Genomic DNA, 17,927 nt, shown 5'->3' on the forward strand with positions numbered 1-17,927 from the left:
AGCATGTATGGCCGGAGCTCTGAGCTCTATGTTCTTTCTACAGACATATCAAGCAATCTGCCTGGGAGAGATGAGCGAGGCCATATCGACAGTCTACCAGCCAAAAGACCGGCTCCAGTAACAGCACCAAGACCCGATGCTTGGGGAATGCACAGAACGAGTGCACAGCCCAGACAGCATGCAGGACCTGGAAGACGGGGCTCGCCCCCACTGAATAGCGGGATCCCCGCTGCAGCAATGAAGGGGAAGTTGTGTCTGACCAGCAGGTGAGAGAGGAATATCGATCTCGATGCAGCCGTGTTCCTCTCTTGGCGCAGAAAAGACCCTGAAAAAGGGAGGGTTTAGCTTTGTTTATTTGTTTTGTGTTCAGCATACAATGTGTTGCTTTATCACCAGAAACAGATTTTTTTAAATACTAACCTCGCAGTCAGGACACATGACGACGGAGGAGAAAGGTGCAGTGATGTCTCATACTCAGCATTGTTGGCAGATGGATGCAGAGGTTCCCAGAGCAATGACGGGGATCTACAGTTGATTTTGCGCCCCGCTTCGGCGGTGTAATAACATTAGTCGCAAAAAAGGATTCCACTGCGCTCTGGGGGAAATCCGTGCTCTCCTCGGGAATGGAGCATTTCAAGTGGTTCCACATGGAAGAGGGGTTTTACAGCTGTTACTTGCTACTCCGGAAAAAGAGCGGGGGAGTACAGTCTATTCTAGACCTGAGACAAATAGCATACTTCCACATCACAATTCAATCGTGGCACAGAAAATGTCTGAGGTTTTCCTTCAAGGAGACCGCGTACGAATTTCAAGTCCCACCGTTTGGACTGACCCTAGCACCATGCAATTTTACAAAATGCGTGGAGGCAGCGCTTGTACCGTTGCGGCGTCAGGGCAAGAGTGTTCACCTTTTTGGATGACATGCTCCTGGACTCAGACAACAGAGAGCAAGCAGTGTTAAAGACACTTGTTAATCATTTGAGGGTATTGTGTAATTTCTGGGTTGTTTTGAGATGATTTGATGATGCTTTCACATGCAAAGTGCAGTATTTCATATGCAAAGTGCAGTATTATACCAGAGTTATAATCTACCTGTTTTAGTATTAAGAAGTATTCATAGGGACATCAGAATATGTGGGAGTATTAGTATAATATAATAGGAAACCACATTTGTTCTAAGATGATTGTGAGCGAATGACTTATAAAGATGATTTAATGACTTAATGTTACAATCAGTATACCTGTTTAATGATCATTTACAAAAAAATACTTTTAAACACTGTTTGAATACTTGAACACCTGCACGTACATCACACACACTTTTGTAGACACATTTAATTTAATAAAGCCTTAGCGAATCCAGCCAAGGACGCCAGCTAAACATGAGTTCACTAGGCTGCTCAAACATGAGCTCATTTTTAATAAAGCCAATGATAAATCATGTTTAGTCGGAAGTCCCCGGAAAAGTGTCCAAATAAGGGCACATGAGATATTTGTGAAATCCTCATTCTTTATTGGTTGACGACAACCACGATTAAATGCGTATCCTGTTGCCTGGGATCTTTTGGTGGCAGAAGCAGCGTTATTGGTTATTAAAAATAAGAGATAACGGGAATTTACCTGATTGGTGTAACGGAAGACATCAGTTGCATCAGTTTCACTATAAATATGGGCTGAAGAACACTGTATTTTCAGATGCTTTGGGAAGATCTCACTTTGTTTGGCCTGTGCAAAAAAAGTTACCTTTTTGACACCTCGACCCTCTTTGTCAGAGCAATTTTTTGAAACTACAAGAACAACTTTCCACGACAAGGGCTCTGGGGTTTCAAATGATTCTTGAAAAGAGTTCCCTGGTCCAAAAGCAGCAGATCTCATATCTTGGTGTAGATTATATTACGGACAGAACACAGGTACGAAGGGTCAAGGTTTTTCTCAGCTGCCTGGCTCGGTTTCAGCTGGGTAAACAGATGCGGCACTACATGGATTTGGAGCTCTGTGCCAGCAGATGCAGGCATCAACGAAACGCATGGGCGATACCAGTTGGGCATCACTGCACACGTTCGTGTGGTTTAACCAACTGGATGTCACTGCGGCGACAGTGGCTCGATCTGTACTTACCGGTTTTCAGGCCAAGGGCCGTCACTTCCGTGAGATATACCTTACTTTAGTTCAACGACTTGGCGGGGCGTGAATACATGTCCCATAGTCATGTGTTGTACCGAGTGAACCGACTGAATGGGAACATTGATTTTTGCATATAACTACTGTTCACAGAAGGAGAGAAACGAGGTAAAACACATGACTCCCCGCACAGTCGAAAGCTCGGCGAAAAGCTGCACTGAACAAAGGGAATGACTCATGCGACTGCATTTCTAAGCTGTGGGCAGGCAATCCCTGGCCACGTCGTCATGCGTCATTTGCCTTTTCAGGTGTGAATATAGGTGTTTTCAATAGGTGGCACAAGAGGGCAATATCCCATAGTCATGTGTTGTACCTCGTTTCCCTCCTTCTGGGAACAGTAGTTCTATGCATAACTCAACATTTATACTGCCGTTTCCATGTCACATGACCATTCAGACACGCTGGGCATGTGCACATACAGTAAATGTAAACAGTTGTATGGGCATACATAAGTTGGTTGTTGATGACAGTTGTTTACTGTTGGACAGTGAGATCACAGTACTGAATGAGCTATTTAAAAGCATACGGCTCTCGACTCTCTCTAGCGTTGCTTTAATGTCACCCTGACGATTCGTGTACGTTTAACTTCAAGCTGTGCTGCAAGCCTGTTGTTTACACATTCCTTGCGAGGTTGGTCATTGTCGCCTTCAGGTAGCTCATATGACTGAGGCTTAACGAAAAAAGGGAAGAAAACGCAATGATACAGACGACGCAATCAGTAAGCGTATTCAAGAGCCTCCTTTTTCGTCCGTTTACACAGAAACGCAACCCCAGAGTTTTCGAACTAATGCGTTTTTAAAGGAAAACACAGTAGTATATACGCCGCATGAGACACCACTGTATCATTTTAGATCTGTTTAAAACAAGAACAAACGACATGCAAATTCTCTGGTTAAGTTATCTTTATATTGTGTTGTGAACAAAATTTCGTCATTACACACTAAAATTCAGAGTACAAATTTGGTCTGGTTTATTCAGAGTTTAAACAGTCGTCTTAGTATCAATCAATAACAAAGCTTCTCTGCCTCTTTTTAAGAACCAAAATCTGCTATCAACTGCATTTAAATATACAGTATAGACAGTTTATTATATTTGTGGACAAATGTAAACACACTTGATACTATTCCACATTCCTTAATAGATTTTGTTGTCTCGAGCCCTGCGCCCAGTGCTGTTGTGTGTTTCATCGCTTCTTCTTTAACACTTCAGAAATTGCCCGCAACTCAAACATTCAGGAAATCCTGTCTTTCCTGGCTGGCAAATCCAACATGTGCTGGAGTTCATTTACACCTGTATAGATTATCATGGCTTCCAGGAAACATAAAACCATTGTTGAAAGTGATGTTCTGGTGCAAAAGACCATTCTCCAGTCAACAGAGACAAATTTCTACTAACTGACATTCACATGCCAAAATGTAAGGGAATCAAGCAAATGTTATAACCCCTCACAGAACAGTGAAATTTGTGTGTACGACATCTGTAACATAAATAGCTCCCGAGGAGACAATAGGCTGTTCATTTCCTGGAAAACACGACTGACGCACGTAATCCTGTCCTGGATGTACGGAAACAAGTCCTGGTTTCCCTGTTTGCATGGATGGACCCTGAATCCCAGTCATAGCAACCTGCTGGAAAAACTCCATGGTGGTGTAATCACTCATGAAAACCACAGCGGGATTGGCAGGAGCTATTACACTGAAGTTAGTTTGAGATTTAAAAAGATCTCCAGAGTCTTTGTTCTCATTGTCCATTGAAGCACTCAAAGCAGAGTTTTCAGTTTCAGCAGACTCCTCATTGGGTGCAAATGTTGAGCTGTCTGTGGTCTCCTCCAAAGTGGATGTGCTGCATTCATTTTCACTGAGGAAGACCTCAGGGGTCGGAGAAAGGCTGAAAGGAGATGACTCCTTCCTGCTCTCCACAACACACACTATGCTCGAGTCACACGCCTCACTTTCCTCCATCTTCTGTCTCTTGAGAGGCTCAAGGATATCCTGTTGGTGATAAACAATAAAAGGTGGCCAAAGGTTACCCTTGCTTTAACTGACAAACAAAACCAATTAACATCGACTAACTTGCTTTTATTTCACCATTCAATACCAGCATGAGGTTGTTGCGAAGAATCTCTATTTGGCCAAAACATACCAATGTATTACTGTGTATTTTTGGAGATTGTACAATAGAACAATGTGCTAAGGATGCTATTCAAGAATAACTTTTGCTTTATGGTTTCATTAAGAACCTTTAACTTCATATTATAAAATTGTAAAGAATACATTTAAGAACCTTTGATTTTAAACCAATAATTGTCATTCTATGGCATCACTATAAAGAATTTAAATTTCTATTATGCATACCAATTCATGGCCAATTTCGATTCTCTGTACTGCATTGCTGTTCCCAGGGTTTGGTATACTCGGCCAAATTAGCTTTTTGGCTCTGAAAACAATAAATAACATACATTGTGCACATTTAGTGGAAAATATGCACAGATTGCTTGGTTAGTAAGTGTCCTTATAGATCAGAGGAGTGCATATGTGTCTACCTTTGCATAATTCGACAGCTGAGGTGAAAAGCTAGTAAAAAGATGATTATTCCCGCAATGACTCCGGCTATAATGCTGTTCAAGGCTGTGGATCCTGTATCAATTAAACAAATGCAGTCAATAGATGTTTAACTATTTAAGACTTTACTCTCTTAAACAAAGACAATTTCAAACAAATAGAGTCGCTGTCCTTCCGAAGCCTTGTATGTCCAAATTCGCTGTACTGTCAAATTTGACAAGCTTTTAATTGGTGAGATATTTGCAAAACCCAGCGAGAAACATAAGGAGCGACTTATAATAATGATTTATGGCAGAAGAAAAATCATGGCAAAGATACAAGGGTTTATTACCCAGTGGGTTTGTGACAAATGGCTTGGGATCGCTGCGTTCGCCTTCCCCAGCCGCAGTAAACGCAGCCAGTTGTACACTGTATGCACTGTTGATCTTCAGATTCTGCAGCTCATAGCTGTTTTGACTGGGATCCACTATGTAGACTGCCAAAAAGTAAGAGTTTGTGTTATCAAGACAATATGAACCACATTTTTAAAGCACTCTGTTATGTAGAGATCCATTTTAATTGAAGAACAATCATGCTTCTTATTGTTAATTCATGCTTCCTCAAAATACTACATGATCTAGTTTAGTCATGAAGCACTAGTCTTGAGATCTGTAAACTACTCAGCTTGCACATCAACACTGGGTGACTCAAACATTGGCTTTTCATATTCGTGTACCTTCACATTTAAATCTTGTTAGCATGATGTTAGTGCTAGATCAATAACAATCACCGCTTCTACCCACAGGTGGTCTAGATTTGTTTACAGGATATTGTGACCAACATAGCATCTCCATGTACTAGACCCTGTCACAGATGTGAATGACGCAATGTGATCAAAATACAATAGAACACGTTATGATTCAAACGTAACATGACAATTGCCTAGCACTATGTGGGTGTCGCTTTGCAATTTTTCTGAAATTTGACATCATTATTTAAAAATGACAACGATAGTAATACACAAATAAACACTTACTATGAATTAAGAAACCAATTTTAACCTGAGCTTTTGTTATATAAAAGCTCATTGTATTCAAACGAACATCCTTTAAGTTTCAGAACTGAAGTCGTCCTTGTTACTGAAATAACAACTGTTATTGACAACACCAGCCCCAGCAAAGTCATTGATAGGTTGAACTTCGTCTCCACAGAACCAACGACAACACCTCTATGATTGACAAACTGGTAACCGTAGCGACATATTTTTCGGCTAAAGACTCTTTTGCTGTGTTGCCATGTTCGTCACTATTAAGCACTTTAATGCTTGTTGTTAAGTCTTAGATCAAAAAGCCTCAGCACTTGGGTCTTAATAAATGGTCAGTTGCAGATTTTGAGATTTTTTGGTCTCATAAAATATATGACCATTGGCATTGTAAGGTATATTTTTGTCTCGTTTTTTTTGTGCTTATTTTTACACTTATTTTTACAGCAGCTAGCCCCTTGTCATATGTGCCAAAGTGAGGACTTCTTTTACTGTTATGTTATTTAGAGCGACCAAGCAACAAACATGCAACATATTGTGCAGCGCCTGATTCTAAAGACATTCCAGCTCATGTGGGAAAAACATTTCACCGTATTGCTTTGTAAACAAGGCACATGTCAATTGCTGGATTTGCAGAGAGACTGAGATTAAAAAGCAATGCTGTGCCATCGATACTGAATCCGACCGGAATCTTATAAATATAGATCGCTTTATATGTCCTGATTATGTGTAACCTACATGTCTAACCATGTTTACAGGAGGCTCCAACTAAGCACGTAGCTTGTCAAACAGACACACAGAAATGTACATTAAATGGCAGTAGCATACCAGAATTTACACTTACATGCTTCAGTGTTGTCCTCTGTGTAGTAGATTTTGTAGCCTAGCAGAAATCCACGCAAGTCCTCCTCAGACAGAGGGCTCCACGTGACCACTGACGTATGCTGGGTAATGTTCAGAATGTTCACATTTCCAGGAGCACTGATAGGACCTGGAACACAAATACAGTAGTCCTTCTTTAAGCTTAATATTATGTGAGACAAATGTACGTCTTTGTTCATTTGTGCCGTTTACAGCTATTCTTGAAACTAGTCAATGTCAAGCCGATCGCTACTTATTAGGCAGGAGCAAACAAGAAACAGCTTGCGCAATGGACAAAAAAGACTGTAAATCAAAAGAAGACGGACAGAGATTACATAATACATAGACAATATACAAAATACCTTATTGAAGGATGAATCCAATAAATTCAGAGTACATGACAACATATGGGTTTTCTATGTTCTTTTTACACTTTCTGGTGTATCTTTATGAGAAATGGCGATGTAGTACTACAGAGTATCAAGAGACAAATCAGGCTTTTTTGCTAACTGGTGATGGGGACACCACATCATTAAAATGTGTGCTTCCTTACCTAATAAGAAGAGACATTCGTCTCTTACAAATTGTACAATTGTAAATATAACACCATGCTAGTAGTTTGTGTATTTTAATGCGAAAAGTACATGTCCAGTTTGACCAGCAGCAAACCAAACTGGACAAGCAAAGAAATTCACAAATTAGTCATTTGAGTTAAATGAATGTTTGCACTGACTTCCTTCAGTGAGGTACGCTTGCGATGTCCCATAGGTCAATTCACTGTCATTGACATTCTTCATGTTGCAGGTATCGTTGTATGGTCTGGTATGCAGGATGAAGTGGTATCTCGTATAGGGCTGAAAAGCTTCAGCACAAAGAAAGACCAACATATTATAATATTATAATGGAAAGCAGGTGGGATTCTTAAAGGAATAGTTCACCCAAAGCAAGTACTTGCTTTATCGCCTTTTTACTCACCCAAAACGTGTTTGTGTATCATTAAAAAAGGCTGAAACCAAACGAGGAAGCACACATCTTTAGGTGAACTGTTTCTTTAATTCTATAAATACAATAGGTAACTACAGTAGATGTAGCTACAGTTAATATATGGGCAGATGGCCAAGCAAAACATAAAATAGTGCTACTTGAAAAAATAACAGGAACATTACTGCTCTCAGTTATCTTCGTTATGTCTTTGCGTGTCTTCTGTGTGTCCGCATAAAATGATCGGAAATCTGGTGTCTGTCCGCTTGCCCACCACTCCACAGAGAAACACACTCTTGAAATAGAGCTGCTCCACCACAGACTGAAGCTGTTGTTACTGGTTATGCTGACATTGAGTGGCCTAAACCGATCTGAAAACAAAGAAACGCTGCAGCTTTACCTTACAGATACAGTACATTTACATTTATTCATTTGGCAGACGCTTTTATCCAAAGCGACTTACAAGTCGTTTTTTTTACAGTGGCACATTACTGCAGAGCAATCAGGGGTAAGGTTCCTTGCTCAAGGGCACTTCAGTCATGACCTGCTGACACTGAGATTAGAACCGGCAACCTTCTGATCACAAGCCCAACTCTAACAATCAGGCCACAGCTGACCCCACAGTAATGTTCTCGCTGCCTTTACTGAATTCCTTATGCATACATTTGCAAAACTGCAGTAACTTAAATGTGTAAAAATATGGTTATATCATTTAATAATATCGCCTGTTTACAGTAAAACTACATATTTGTCTCATGTTACCTTACACCCAACCTGTACATTTGCATTCTATTTTTGTTTTTTTACAGCATTTTAATGTGAAAATCCTATAGAATAACAGTAAAACAGCTTTTTACGGTGGCTTGATACTCATAGTATGGGACTATGTAACCATACCTTTCCAAACACCCATGTTCCCTATGGTTATAGTGGCAGCAGGGGACGATCCAGCGCTGTTGAGACCCTTGACCCTGATGTTGTATGCGGAGTAAGATAGGAAAAGGGTGAGGGATGAATCTTTGGTTGTAAAGTTGCTGTACTCTCCAGTTACTTTTTTCACTGTCACATTGTAGGAAGTTACAGCCTCACTGTTTGTGTGCTGAAGGAATAAACGAGAGAATTCCTGATCTTCACACACTGTCAGTCATACTACACACCAACACCCACTGACAAGTAGTAGTTGTTTCTGTCACAGTAGGCCTACTTTTAGTTCATTACCTCCCAGCACCGCAATCAACTAATTGCACAATTATACATTCAGTCTTTATTCTCGCAGCTTTAGTTTGTTCAAGTTAAAAATGGTAAACCTCATATGTTATCAAATTAATAATCAAATAACATCCTATTGGATGAATTGGAATTATGATTAAAGTAACTTTATCGCTAAAAAACATGTATACAATTTCAATATAAATGCTTCACTCATACAATTGGGATTTTGTGATTAACAAACAGTTATTGATTATAAAATGAAAAATGGCCCTGGAATATGCCAGTACCTTCCACTCCAAAATCACTTTTCTCTGTGCTGCTGATACGAGAGGATTTTGAACAAGGTCTTGAATCTCATGCCGGACAGATGGTGTTTCTGTAAGTTCTGAGAAATGCATTTTGTAAACACAGTTTAATGAAACATTCAAGGTCATTTGTGTTGCATTGATCTATATAACAACAGCTGGGATGGGATTTTCTGTATTTTATCTTTTAATTCACTTTTAATTCATCTTTTACTCACCGCATGGGATTGTGATGAGCTCACCAAAAGGACACTGGTAGCACTCTTCATTGGCAGAACACTGTACTTGCATCTCATAGTACAGCGAAGATGTCAAATTCCATATAGCACATTCTCTGTTATTTATAGATAACTGCTACAGAAGAAAACAGAACAAAGTTAGTCCACTGTAATTCTATTGACTGTCAAAAGTTAAACTTTGTATCATTCCACAGGTAGTCAAATTATGAAATTATCCAAAAAGATTTGCTCTTAAAGGTGGGGTGTCCGATTTCTCTTAGCCGTTGTTAATGTTCAAATCACCAAAACAAACACACCCTCTCACGAAACGGGGCGGGAAGAACCCAAGCGCAGGCAGCAGTACGGGAAGACACTAAAACGTTATTAATAACAGAAACAAAACCCACGATGGGAATCAAAACAGGATGAGCATGATTAAAACAACAATAACAAACAAACAATTCCATTGCTCTCCCCACATTAAACAGGTGTTGCTGTCATGATCCTGCTACTAGACTAGAAAATCATGACCAAAGGAGTCAGAATCATGACAGAACACCCCCTTAAGGAACGACAGCGTGGCATTCCTCAAGGGGACAGACAAGATGGGACTGACTGGGACAAAGACATGAACCAACAAAACATGGAGAATAATACAGAATATACAGAATAATAAAGAGGTTGGGGTTACACAATAAAAATAATAAACACAGGAGATGAGGTGGGGGAAACACAGAGTTTACAGGTGGGGAAGTTTACTTGGTTAGGGTAGTTTGAGGATGAGAAGTCCAGGTAGGGTTATCAGGGCTTTTGGTAGGGGCAGGCTTGATGGGGTCGAACAAAGGGGGACAGTTCCTGGGGGAATACCCAACAGAGGTGAGGGCATGACGGGAAAACAGTTGGCAGTAGTGCCGGCCGGAATGCCCGCTAGAGCAAAAATCCTCACCACCGGGTCCTTCTGTCGGATGCCGATAGATGGGCCTGCCAGGAACGCAGCGTAGAACGCTGTACGGGAAAACACTAAATCTATATTAATAACAAAACCCATGATGGGGAGAAAAACAGTACGAGCACGAATATAAAATAGAAACAAGAGACTTCTCACGAGGGTGCAAAATATAGGACAGGATAACTAATTTAAACTAAGTCTTGGACAGGATAAAGAATAATAGGCATAAAAAACAAGGCAAAGACAGGATACACTGAATCGTAGTCTCAGGGAAAAATCGCACGGATACAAAGCAAAATGCAAAAGCACAGGACAGCAAACACAAGGATATTATAAAGGGGAACTAACAAGGGAAGATAACAATGGAAACGAGGGGCTGGGCCAATGAAGAAACCAGAGAGAGTGCATGGAATGCCAAAACAAACAATTCAATGTTTCTCCCCACATTAAACACGTGGGGCTGTCATGATCCTGCCACTAGACTAGAAAATCATGACCAAAGGAGGCAGAATCATGACACACCACTACCCCATCTTCTGCTTTCATCAGAGCTTGGCTCGACTGATGTCTGCCATGTGCACTGTGCTCCATACTGCTGATTGGCTACAAGGTTGTTTGGTACTCGGCCAGACTTTGTCTAAACAAGTGTAATTCGGGAAATCGGACACCCCGCCTTTAATTAAAATAGTGGGACAAATTTCCACCAGATCTTGAATGTGCCAAACAATAGCCAAGGTAAATTACGGAGGACACATGTATATAATGATACACATGCATATGAAAGAGGACACAAAAAAAACCAATATTGAAGGTCAAGGGGGCATTCCATTTAAAGTCATCATCTGTATGCCCTATTCCCTTTTTCTAAAGGTTAAAAGACTTTGGTTTGGGTAATAGAAATATTTTGTTTGTATGCATATTCTGTTACTTTTAGGAAACCCACAGATTGCCCCGGATCTTTCACCACAAAGCAACACCACACCCAGTGTACGGTGTTCTCTCAGACCTCACTGGAATCTGATAGACTAACCCACACTCTTACAGTATTCAAACTATAGGGCATCTACCTTTTTTGTTAATAAACATTTTTAATTATGACGTTGTGCTGCATCAAACAAACCACATTCAATATACTATTGTTTTATTTAGCACGAAAAGTTGGTGCTATATATCTTACTATATACAGTATCTTGGTGCTTCAGTGGTTGTTCAGGTGTTCTTTGCGGTGACCAAGGTGCTATATAGCACAGAACCTGTTAAGCCCCTACGTGTTTCTTCAGTGCGTCTATGTAGCACCTCAGTCATCCCAAAGAACCGCTGAAGAACATCTGAAGCACCAAAATATGGTTCTATATCACACTAAAGGTGTTCCCCTATGATTACGAGCCAAGAAACACTTTTAGTGCTATATATTACTATTTTTGTACAGTGTAAATGAAGCAGACGCAGAAAGGGCAAAACGTGCTACAGTTGTTATACCTTTTGTTTGCATGATACTCATATTTACCTCTTTCCAACCTGTTGAGTTGAACTCTCTGTACTTTATCAAGAACTGCTTTATATACTCGCTAACATTTCCCCAGTCCACCTGAACAGACATTTGGCCAGAGCTTCTTTTGAAAGTTACTTCCGATGGAGGACCACAAAGTGCTGAATTGAACAAAAAAAGATTTAGATATACTAAAAAAATTACAGTATATTACTGATTACTCTACTGTTAAAACTCAACAGGTGAAATATGAAGCAGTTTATTAATATTAAAGTGTATTATTTATCAATTAACTTAGTCATCGTACTCATCTGTGATAGAATACCACTGAAGCATTTGTATGTACAGCTCCTCTGCTCTTCCCGTGTTGCAATAATATAAGCTGTCATAGCAGTTGTTTCTATTACACGGATATCACCTGAGGCTGAATTCCTATTTTTCTGATGTACCTCTGCACATTTGGAATACCTCCTGCACAGAAAATAGTGTGGATTGTTAAATTCAGTCTTTTCACAACTCCTCACTCATTCCCGGCTAACTCTTTTAAATTTGACTTTAAGTGCACTCACTGTTTAATGCAGATTTTGTAAGAAGTTGAGACATCTTCTTCAGGTTTCCACTCGCAGATGTAATAAGGATATTTCTTTTTTATAACGCATTTAAAATCATCGACACCTATGACATGAGATAAAAATTTTATCAGAAATGGCATCTCAAAACACTTAAAAATACTTTTTCTAGAGAACAGTTCAATCCCTATCAATCAAGTTTTTATTCAAAAACAAGAAATAACCTAAAAATAACTGTCAGGGAACATTCAGTTTAAGTTATTTTTAAGTCATTAAAAAAATAATTTTGCAACGTTCTGGTAACCGTAGTATATGTTCTCAAAACATTCTCTTATGTTGGGTTATTTAAAAAAGGATCTCCCTCCAACATTCTGAGAAGGTTATTTTATAGATGCAAGTTGCTTCATGACCATATCAGTATCTATCCATGCCAGTTTCTCTGACATCTTGCTTTCTAGTTTGAGTCCGTTTGAGTTGTTTGTTTACAGGTGCCATTTCGAAAGACTCTTTGTGACTACTGTACGACCTCCATAAACAATATGAATATTTCTACGAAGAATTGAGTAACATTTTTAAAACATCCATGTACATCAAATCTGTCTAAAACTAGATAAAAAACAACAAGATTTGAGATTCTAACAGCTCAGAGGCTGAAAGAGCCACAGTGGAATAATCATAAGACGACTGATATGAGAGAAAAACACAAACATCTTGTGAAATGTCCTACCTTCTATGAAGGTGCAGTTTTGGACCAATGGAAACATTATTTTGCTGACACAGGATCCTGAAAAATAGTAAATGAGAAAGCAATACATGCATTTAACAAACCTATGAGCTAATTTAATGAAATATAACAAAACATCCAAAAAACAACATAACATATTTGTCAATGACAAAAGATAACAATTCTATTGAAGACTATAAATGCCATAAGCTCTTTCACACACACACAAACAGTATAGTACATCAGATGCACTAGTTTTGGGTTATTTAGTACTGACCTGGGGACGCTTCAAGAACCGCTGTGCAGAGAGATACCAAACCTGAAAGATTAAATGAACAACTTTAAGTTTAAGAAATAAACCAACACAACAACACAAAATACAAAACACAGATTACTGTAGCAGTCACTGGTGTAAAAAGCACATCTAACACACACGGTACCCAGAGTAAAAAACAAAGCAGCGTAATGCTCGCGCATCGTCGCCTCTTCTGAACGTCTGCTGCTCTACATTAACTCATGAGCCTCACGAGCAGACAGAAGAGTCAGAGAGGGGTATTCCCTCCTTTCAGGAAAGTTCTGTTTTGCGTCACTTTAGCTCTCGTACGTCTACATTGCCCTAATATGTTTCTCTTGTTTTCAGCAACTATACCATTGACCAAGTATCATTTGTATAACCACATTTATAAATACACTGGTTAAACTATGGACGGTAAAGCAAAACCTTGATTAAGTACTTGGTTTTACCATTGTTTAACTCAGATTTTGGGGATAGACTACAGCTCACCCGAGTGCATAAAGGACATTGGAGCATGGATGGATTTAAAGTCCCAGTGAAATAAAAAAAAATCTTGTTTATTGTGAATACCTTATCAGTGTGGGTCATTCTCTTTTTTAAATTCTAATCAAAATCTGAACATGCATTTCCCCCCCATACTGTATTTATAAATAACTAGATGCCGTATTAGCATCTTTTCTAAGGGCTGCTATACGCCATATTGGAATGGTGCAAGCCGGTTCGTTGATACTCAAGAGCAAGCTGACTGTGGCTGATTATTTAAACATATTTATTAATCTGTAAACCCAAAGATTATATCTACTACACTAACACACGACAACAACTAAAAGTTACCAGTAGGATTACCAGTAGGAGTACAGCAGCGGATCCCACGTCATCCATCTCGCATCTGTTACTGCACGGTTTTGTTTATAAATGTTTCTAGGACAACCAGAGCTATAAACGCCTTCTTAACGACCTCGTAGCAAGAGACAAGCGATAGCGGTCTGAATGAGGCATCGGGCGGAGCATCTGTAAACTCCTCCCCTTCAACTGTCAGTCTGCTCCCAGTTCCATTTCAAAATGCCCCAATCAAATTGCAGTGAAAAACAAGCCACGCCAACAATTTTCTCATCCAAAATTCAATTTCATTCGGAAATCCAAATTAAAATTAAAAGCGATAGCAACTTTCGTTTCACAGGGACTTTAACGACAAATTCAGTTAATGGTCCAGTGTGATGTTTTTTGGAATCTCTATTGACAGAAATGCTATTTAATAAACTGTACATAACTATGTCTTCAGAGGTGTATGAAGACCTTACATAATGAAGTGTTATATTTGTATTACCTTGGAATGACCTATTTCTATGTGCATACACTGCGGCCCCCTCATGGAATTCACCATGTTGTTTCTACAGCAGCCCTAAACGGAGCATGTTCCCTAAATACATTATCTCCGTTGGCAAAGAAGTAATAACGGAATGACATCTAGTTCTGTGCGGCCACCGTAGTGCTTCGAAGTTTATTAATTGAAACTTGCCAAGAACTAGTGCAAAAAAATAAGTTTCACTTCTTCAATTTAAAAATAGATTTAACATGCCTATTATTGTATTTCACATGTCACCCTGCCTGTCTTTAAACTTACAGTCACTTGTGGCCTAAAATCCTCAACGGAATTGATGTTTAGTTATACACTGTATGTGAATAATACATTTAAAATTACATTTTTCTAAGCAATTTTTTGGCGTATACCTTCGAGATGTATGAGGATCTCAGTTTTCACAGTTGAAGTGTGGCCTTACAAGTGCAAATCGTGTTGTGGGAACGTGTTTTTTTAAAGGAAACAAGCACTTTTCTTAGATTACTCCGAAGTCTTTGAGACTGTTGAGAAATGAGAGCACGGTTTCACATGACACATATCAAAAAGACAAAGCCAAGTAAATTAGCTTTTCTGTAGGTCTTTCAAGGAAACATCTTTTCAGTTTGAAATGTAATACTGTCTTATGACATTATGTTAAAGTGTATATTTACATTATACACGGATTGTGTATATTTACAATGAGGTGGATGGTTTTAGAAGAAAAAACTGTTTAATCTACAACAATGGGTTTGGTAGTTTTGCGATATTAGGTCTTATCATATTCATCATGTCAAGAGCTGTGACATATCTGACAATATTTTTCTCTCTCTCTCAAATACACACAGGAAGACATATGTTCACACTTGAAAGACTTCAACGTTAGGAGGCCCAACTTAGGAAACACATTGCAAACACATAAAACTTGTGACGCCTTAACAACATCTACACTTCATTTCATATATTCTCTTCTGTACATTCATCCACAGAAGGTATTTCCTCAACTAACCATTACTGCACAACTTAAATTAAATGTTTAGTGTGCATTTTAAATGTTTATTAAATTAAATTAGATCACGTTAATTATTCTATTTAAAAAAACATATTTTGTAATTGGCTAACCAGTTCCTACCGCTGTTTTTTAGTCAGAGAGAACAACACCCACCACGTGTTGATCATTTGCCTTGATAAGGACTGAAACCATGAACATCCTTTACATTTTTTCACTTTGCACGCCTTATTCACTATAAAGAAAAATAGGTGAGCAAAAAATATTGTTCAAATTTTATACAATTTGTCTTTGATTTATTTCGGGAAATGTGCCAATGGCTTTGTCCAGCATTGATGTTTAAGTAGATCTGGACACTTGTGTAGGCCTATATATATATAGGGCAGTTAAAGTGTCATATACAGGAAATGGATCATACATTGAAACTCGCTGAACTGCACACTTTTAAAACCCCCCACCTATATGTTTATTAATACTTCTGCCACACAACTCTTTCATCATGAATCATGAAATGTGACGATGGTGTAGATGCTTAGATAAAAGTGTGTGGGATTTGGCTTTGTCTTATGTGTGTTGCTTTGTGTTTTAAACATTAAAAAAGCATACTGTTGCATACAAAATGTATTTAATGTTAAAAATGTATTCCTTGAGATTCATTTAGCTTCTAAATACTGTAAACAGCTAGATCTTTAAGCTAATTGATTTCATAATATCAAATTTTTCACAAAAAAACCCCACTGTGTTAAAAATGGTATTTGCAAATAGCTGTAAAAGTACATAATCCGCGTCACAGAAATTTCGAATTTTGCCACCATACAAACATAAATATAACTGTTGTAGATGAGCGCCCTCTGGTGTATTTAATAAATAAGTACCTATAATTTTATTGGAAACTTGTAACTGGGTGAATGAATGATATTTTTCCATATTTACATCCTTTGTTTTTAACATAGATATTTAAACAGATAACTTTATTAGTAGTACTCGATTTATGTTAAAATACCATGTGCAAACGAGAATGTTACAAATTCTCTGAGATAGGCCTTATTGTAAATATGAGTAAACCAGTCATTTGTAAGCAGATACTGTACAAATACCGTATCTACTGTAGATCCAATTAATTTTCAGTTGAAAAAGTTGGATGTAAATTCCAGTTCACGGGAACTTTATTATAATCTCTTAGTTTTTATCGTTTTTTTTTGCATGACTACATGAAAATACTGTCACTGAGGATTTACAGAGAAAGCAACATATGACGTACGTTTACCGTTTGTCCCTTCCTCAAATAAGGCAAACACGAGCGTTTACTAAGTAAGAGCTGCCTAAAGTCTTGCCTGATTTTGCCAAGTGACAGATGCTCTTGGGTCAACATAATTGGCCCTGGGACAACATTTCAATCAACATATTTGAGGGATACGATTACATATAAAGTTTAATCGTACAACCAGGTTTAGATGCTTTTACAACATTGTTATTCATTTTCTAACAAGAGTAAAGGCACAGTTTTAGCATATTTATAAGTTAAATAAATTCAGAAACACTGTATAAACTTTGATCAAAATTGGAGAGCACTTTTCAGAGACAGCCTTTGACAAACATCTGTTTGGTGTGTGTGATGTGACAGATGCAACATTTTGGAGGTGTCAATCATTACTAAGATTAAATGACTTCATGCATCTGATGTGAAAATACATTTTCACCAACCAACGTTTTTTATGTGCATTTATATTCTAACAAGAGTAAATGCACAGTTAAATACATTCTGTTTAAACTTTGATCAAATTTGGAGAGCACTTTTCACAAATCTCTGGCTTTGTCAGAAATGTGGTTGTGACCGATTTTAGGGGTATTATTACTTTCAAGAGATGAAATAAATCATACGCAGAACACACCTGATGTGAAAACATTTCAAACCAGTGAATTAAAATGAGCGAATTGCGTAGCATTTTGATTACAAATTAAAAATATAAGTAATGTAAAAGTAGAACAACAACATTCTCTCATTCATTAATTCATTCAGTCACCCATTTCCATTCCATTGTTTTGGTTATTTCGTAAAACATGCTGGTAGAGCACTGGTATAATAATATTTACATTTCAAGGGATGAAGATTACAACATTTAACAAAAAAACTCAAGTGTTTATAAATGGTTCTCTTATTATGACCTCAAATGTAGAACGTCAGAAGTTAAAAGCACGTTGAAAGCGCGCTCTTC

At 38.4% G+C, this 17,927-nt stretch overlaps 1 protein-coding gene across 2 annotated transcripts; it reads right to left on the bottom strand.

Moving 5' to 3' along the window:
• Nucleotides 1–3,067: 3,067 nt before the first annotated feature.
• LOC306891236 (interleukin-6 receptor subunit beta) lies at nucleotides 3,068–13,598 on the bottom strand. Of its 2 annotated transcripts, none has more exons than XM_079451323.1 (16): nucleotides 13,512–13,598; nucleotides 13,349–13,390; nucleotides 13,075–13,131; nucleotides 12,348–12,453; nucleotides 12,086–12,249; nucleotides 11,797–11,939; nucleotides 9,341–9,476; nucleotides 9,105–9,202; nucleotides 8,503–8,704; nucleotides 7,791–7,976; nucleotides 7,358–7,486; nucleotides 6,608–6,754; nucleotides 5,074–5,217; nucleotides 4,724–4,817; nucleotides 4,536–4,617; nucleotides 3,068–4,172 (listed from the first exon to the last, which is right to left on the bottom strand). In XM_079451323.1, the coding sequence occupies exons 1-16, from the start codon at nucleotides 13,546–13,548 to the stop codon at nucleotides 3,627–3,629; spliced, it is 2,313 nt and encodes a 770-aa protein (XP_079307449.1). In that variant the 5' UTR covers nucleotides 13,549–13,598; the 3' UTR covers nucleotides 3,068–3,626. The 2 variants fall into 2 exon arrangements, with proteins under 2 accessions (XP_079307449.1, XP_079307450.1); XM_079451324.1 differs by having other exon boundaries at nucleotides 9,341–9,473; nucleotides 13,512–13,562.
• Between the last annotated feature and the right edge of the window lie 4,329 nt (nucleotides 13,599–17,927).

The sequence above is a fragment of the Barbatula barbatula genome (assembly GCF_947034865.1).
Source record: "Barbatula barbatula genome assembly, chromosome: 2".
Classification (NCBI taxonomy): Eukaryota; Metazoa; Chordata; class Actinopteri; order Cypriniformes; family Nemacheilidae; genus Barbatula; species Barbatula barbatula.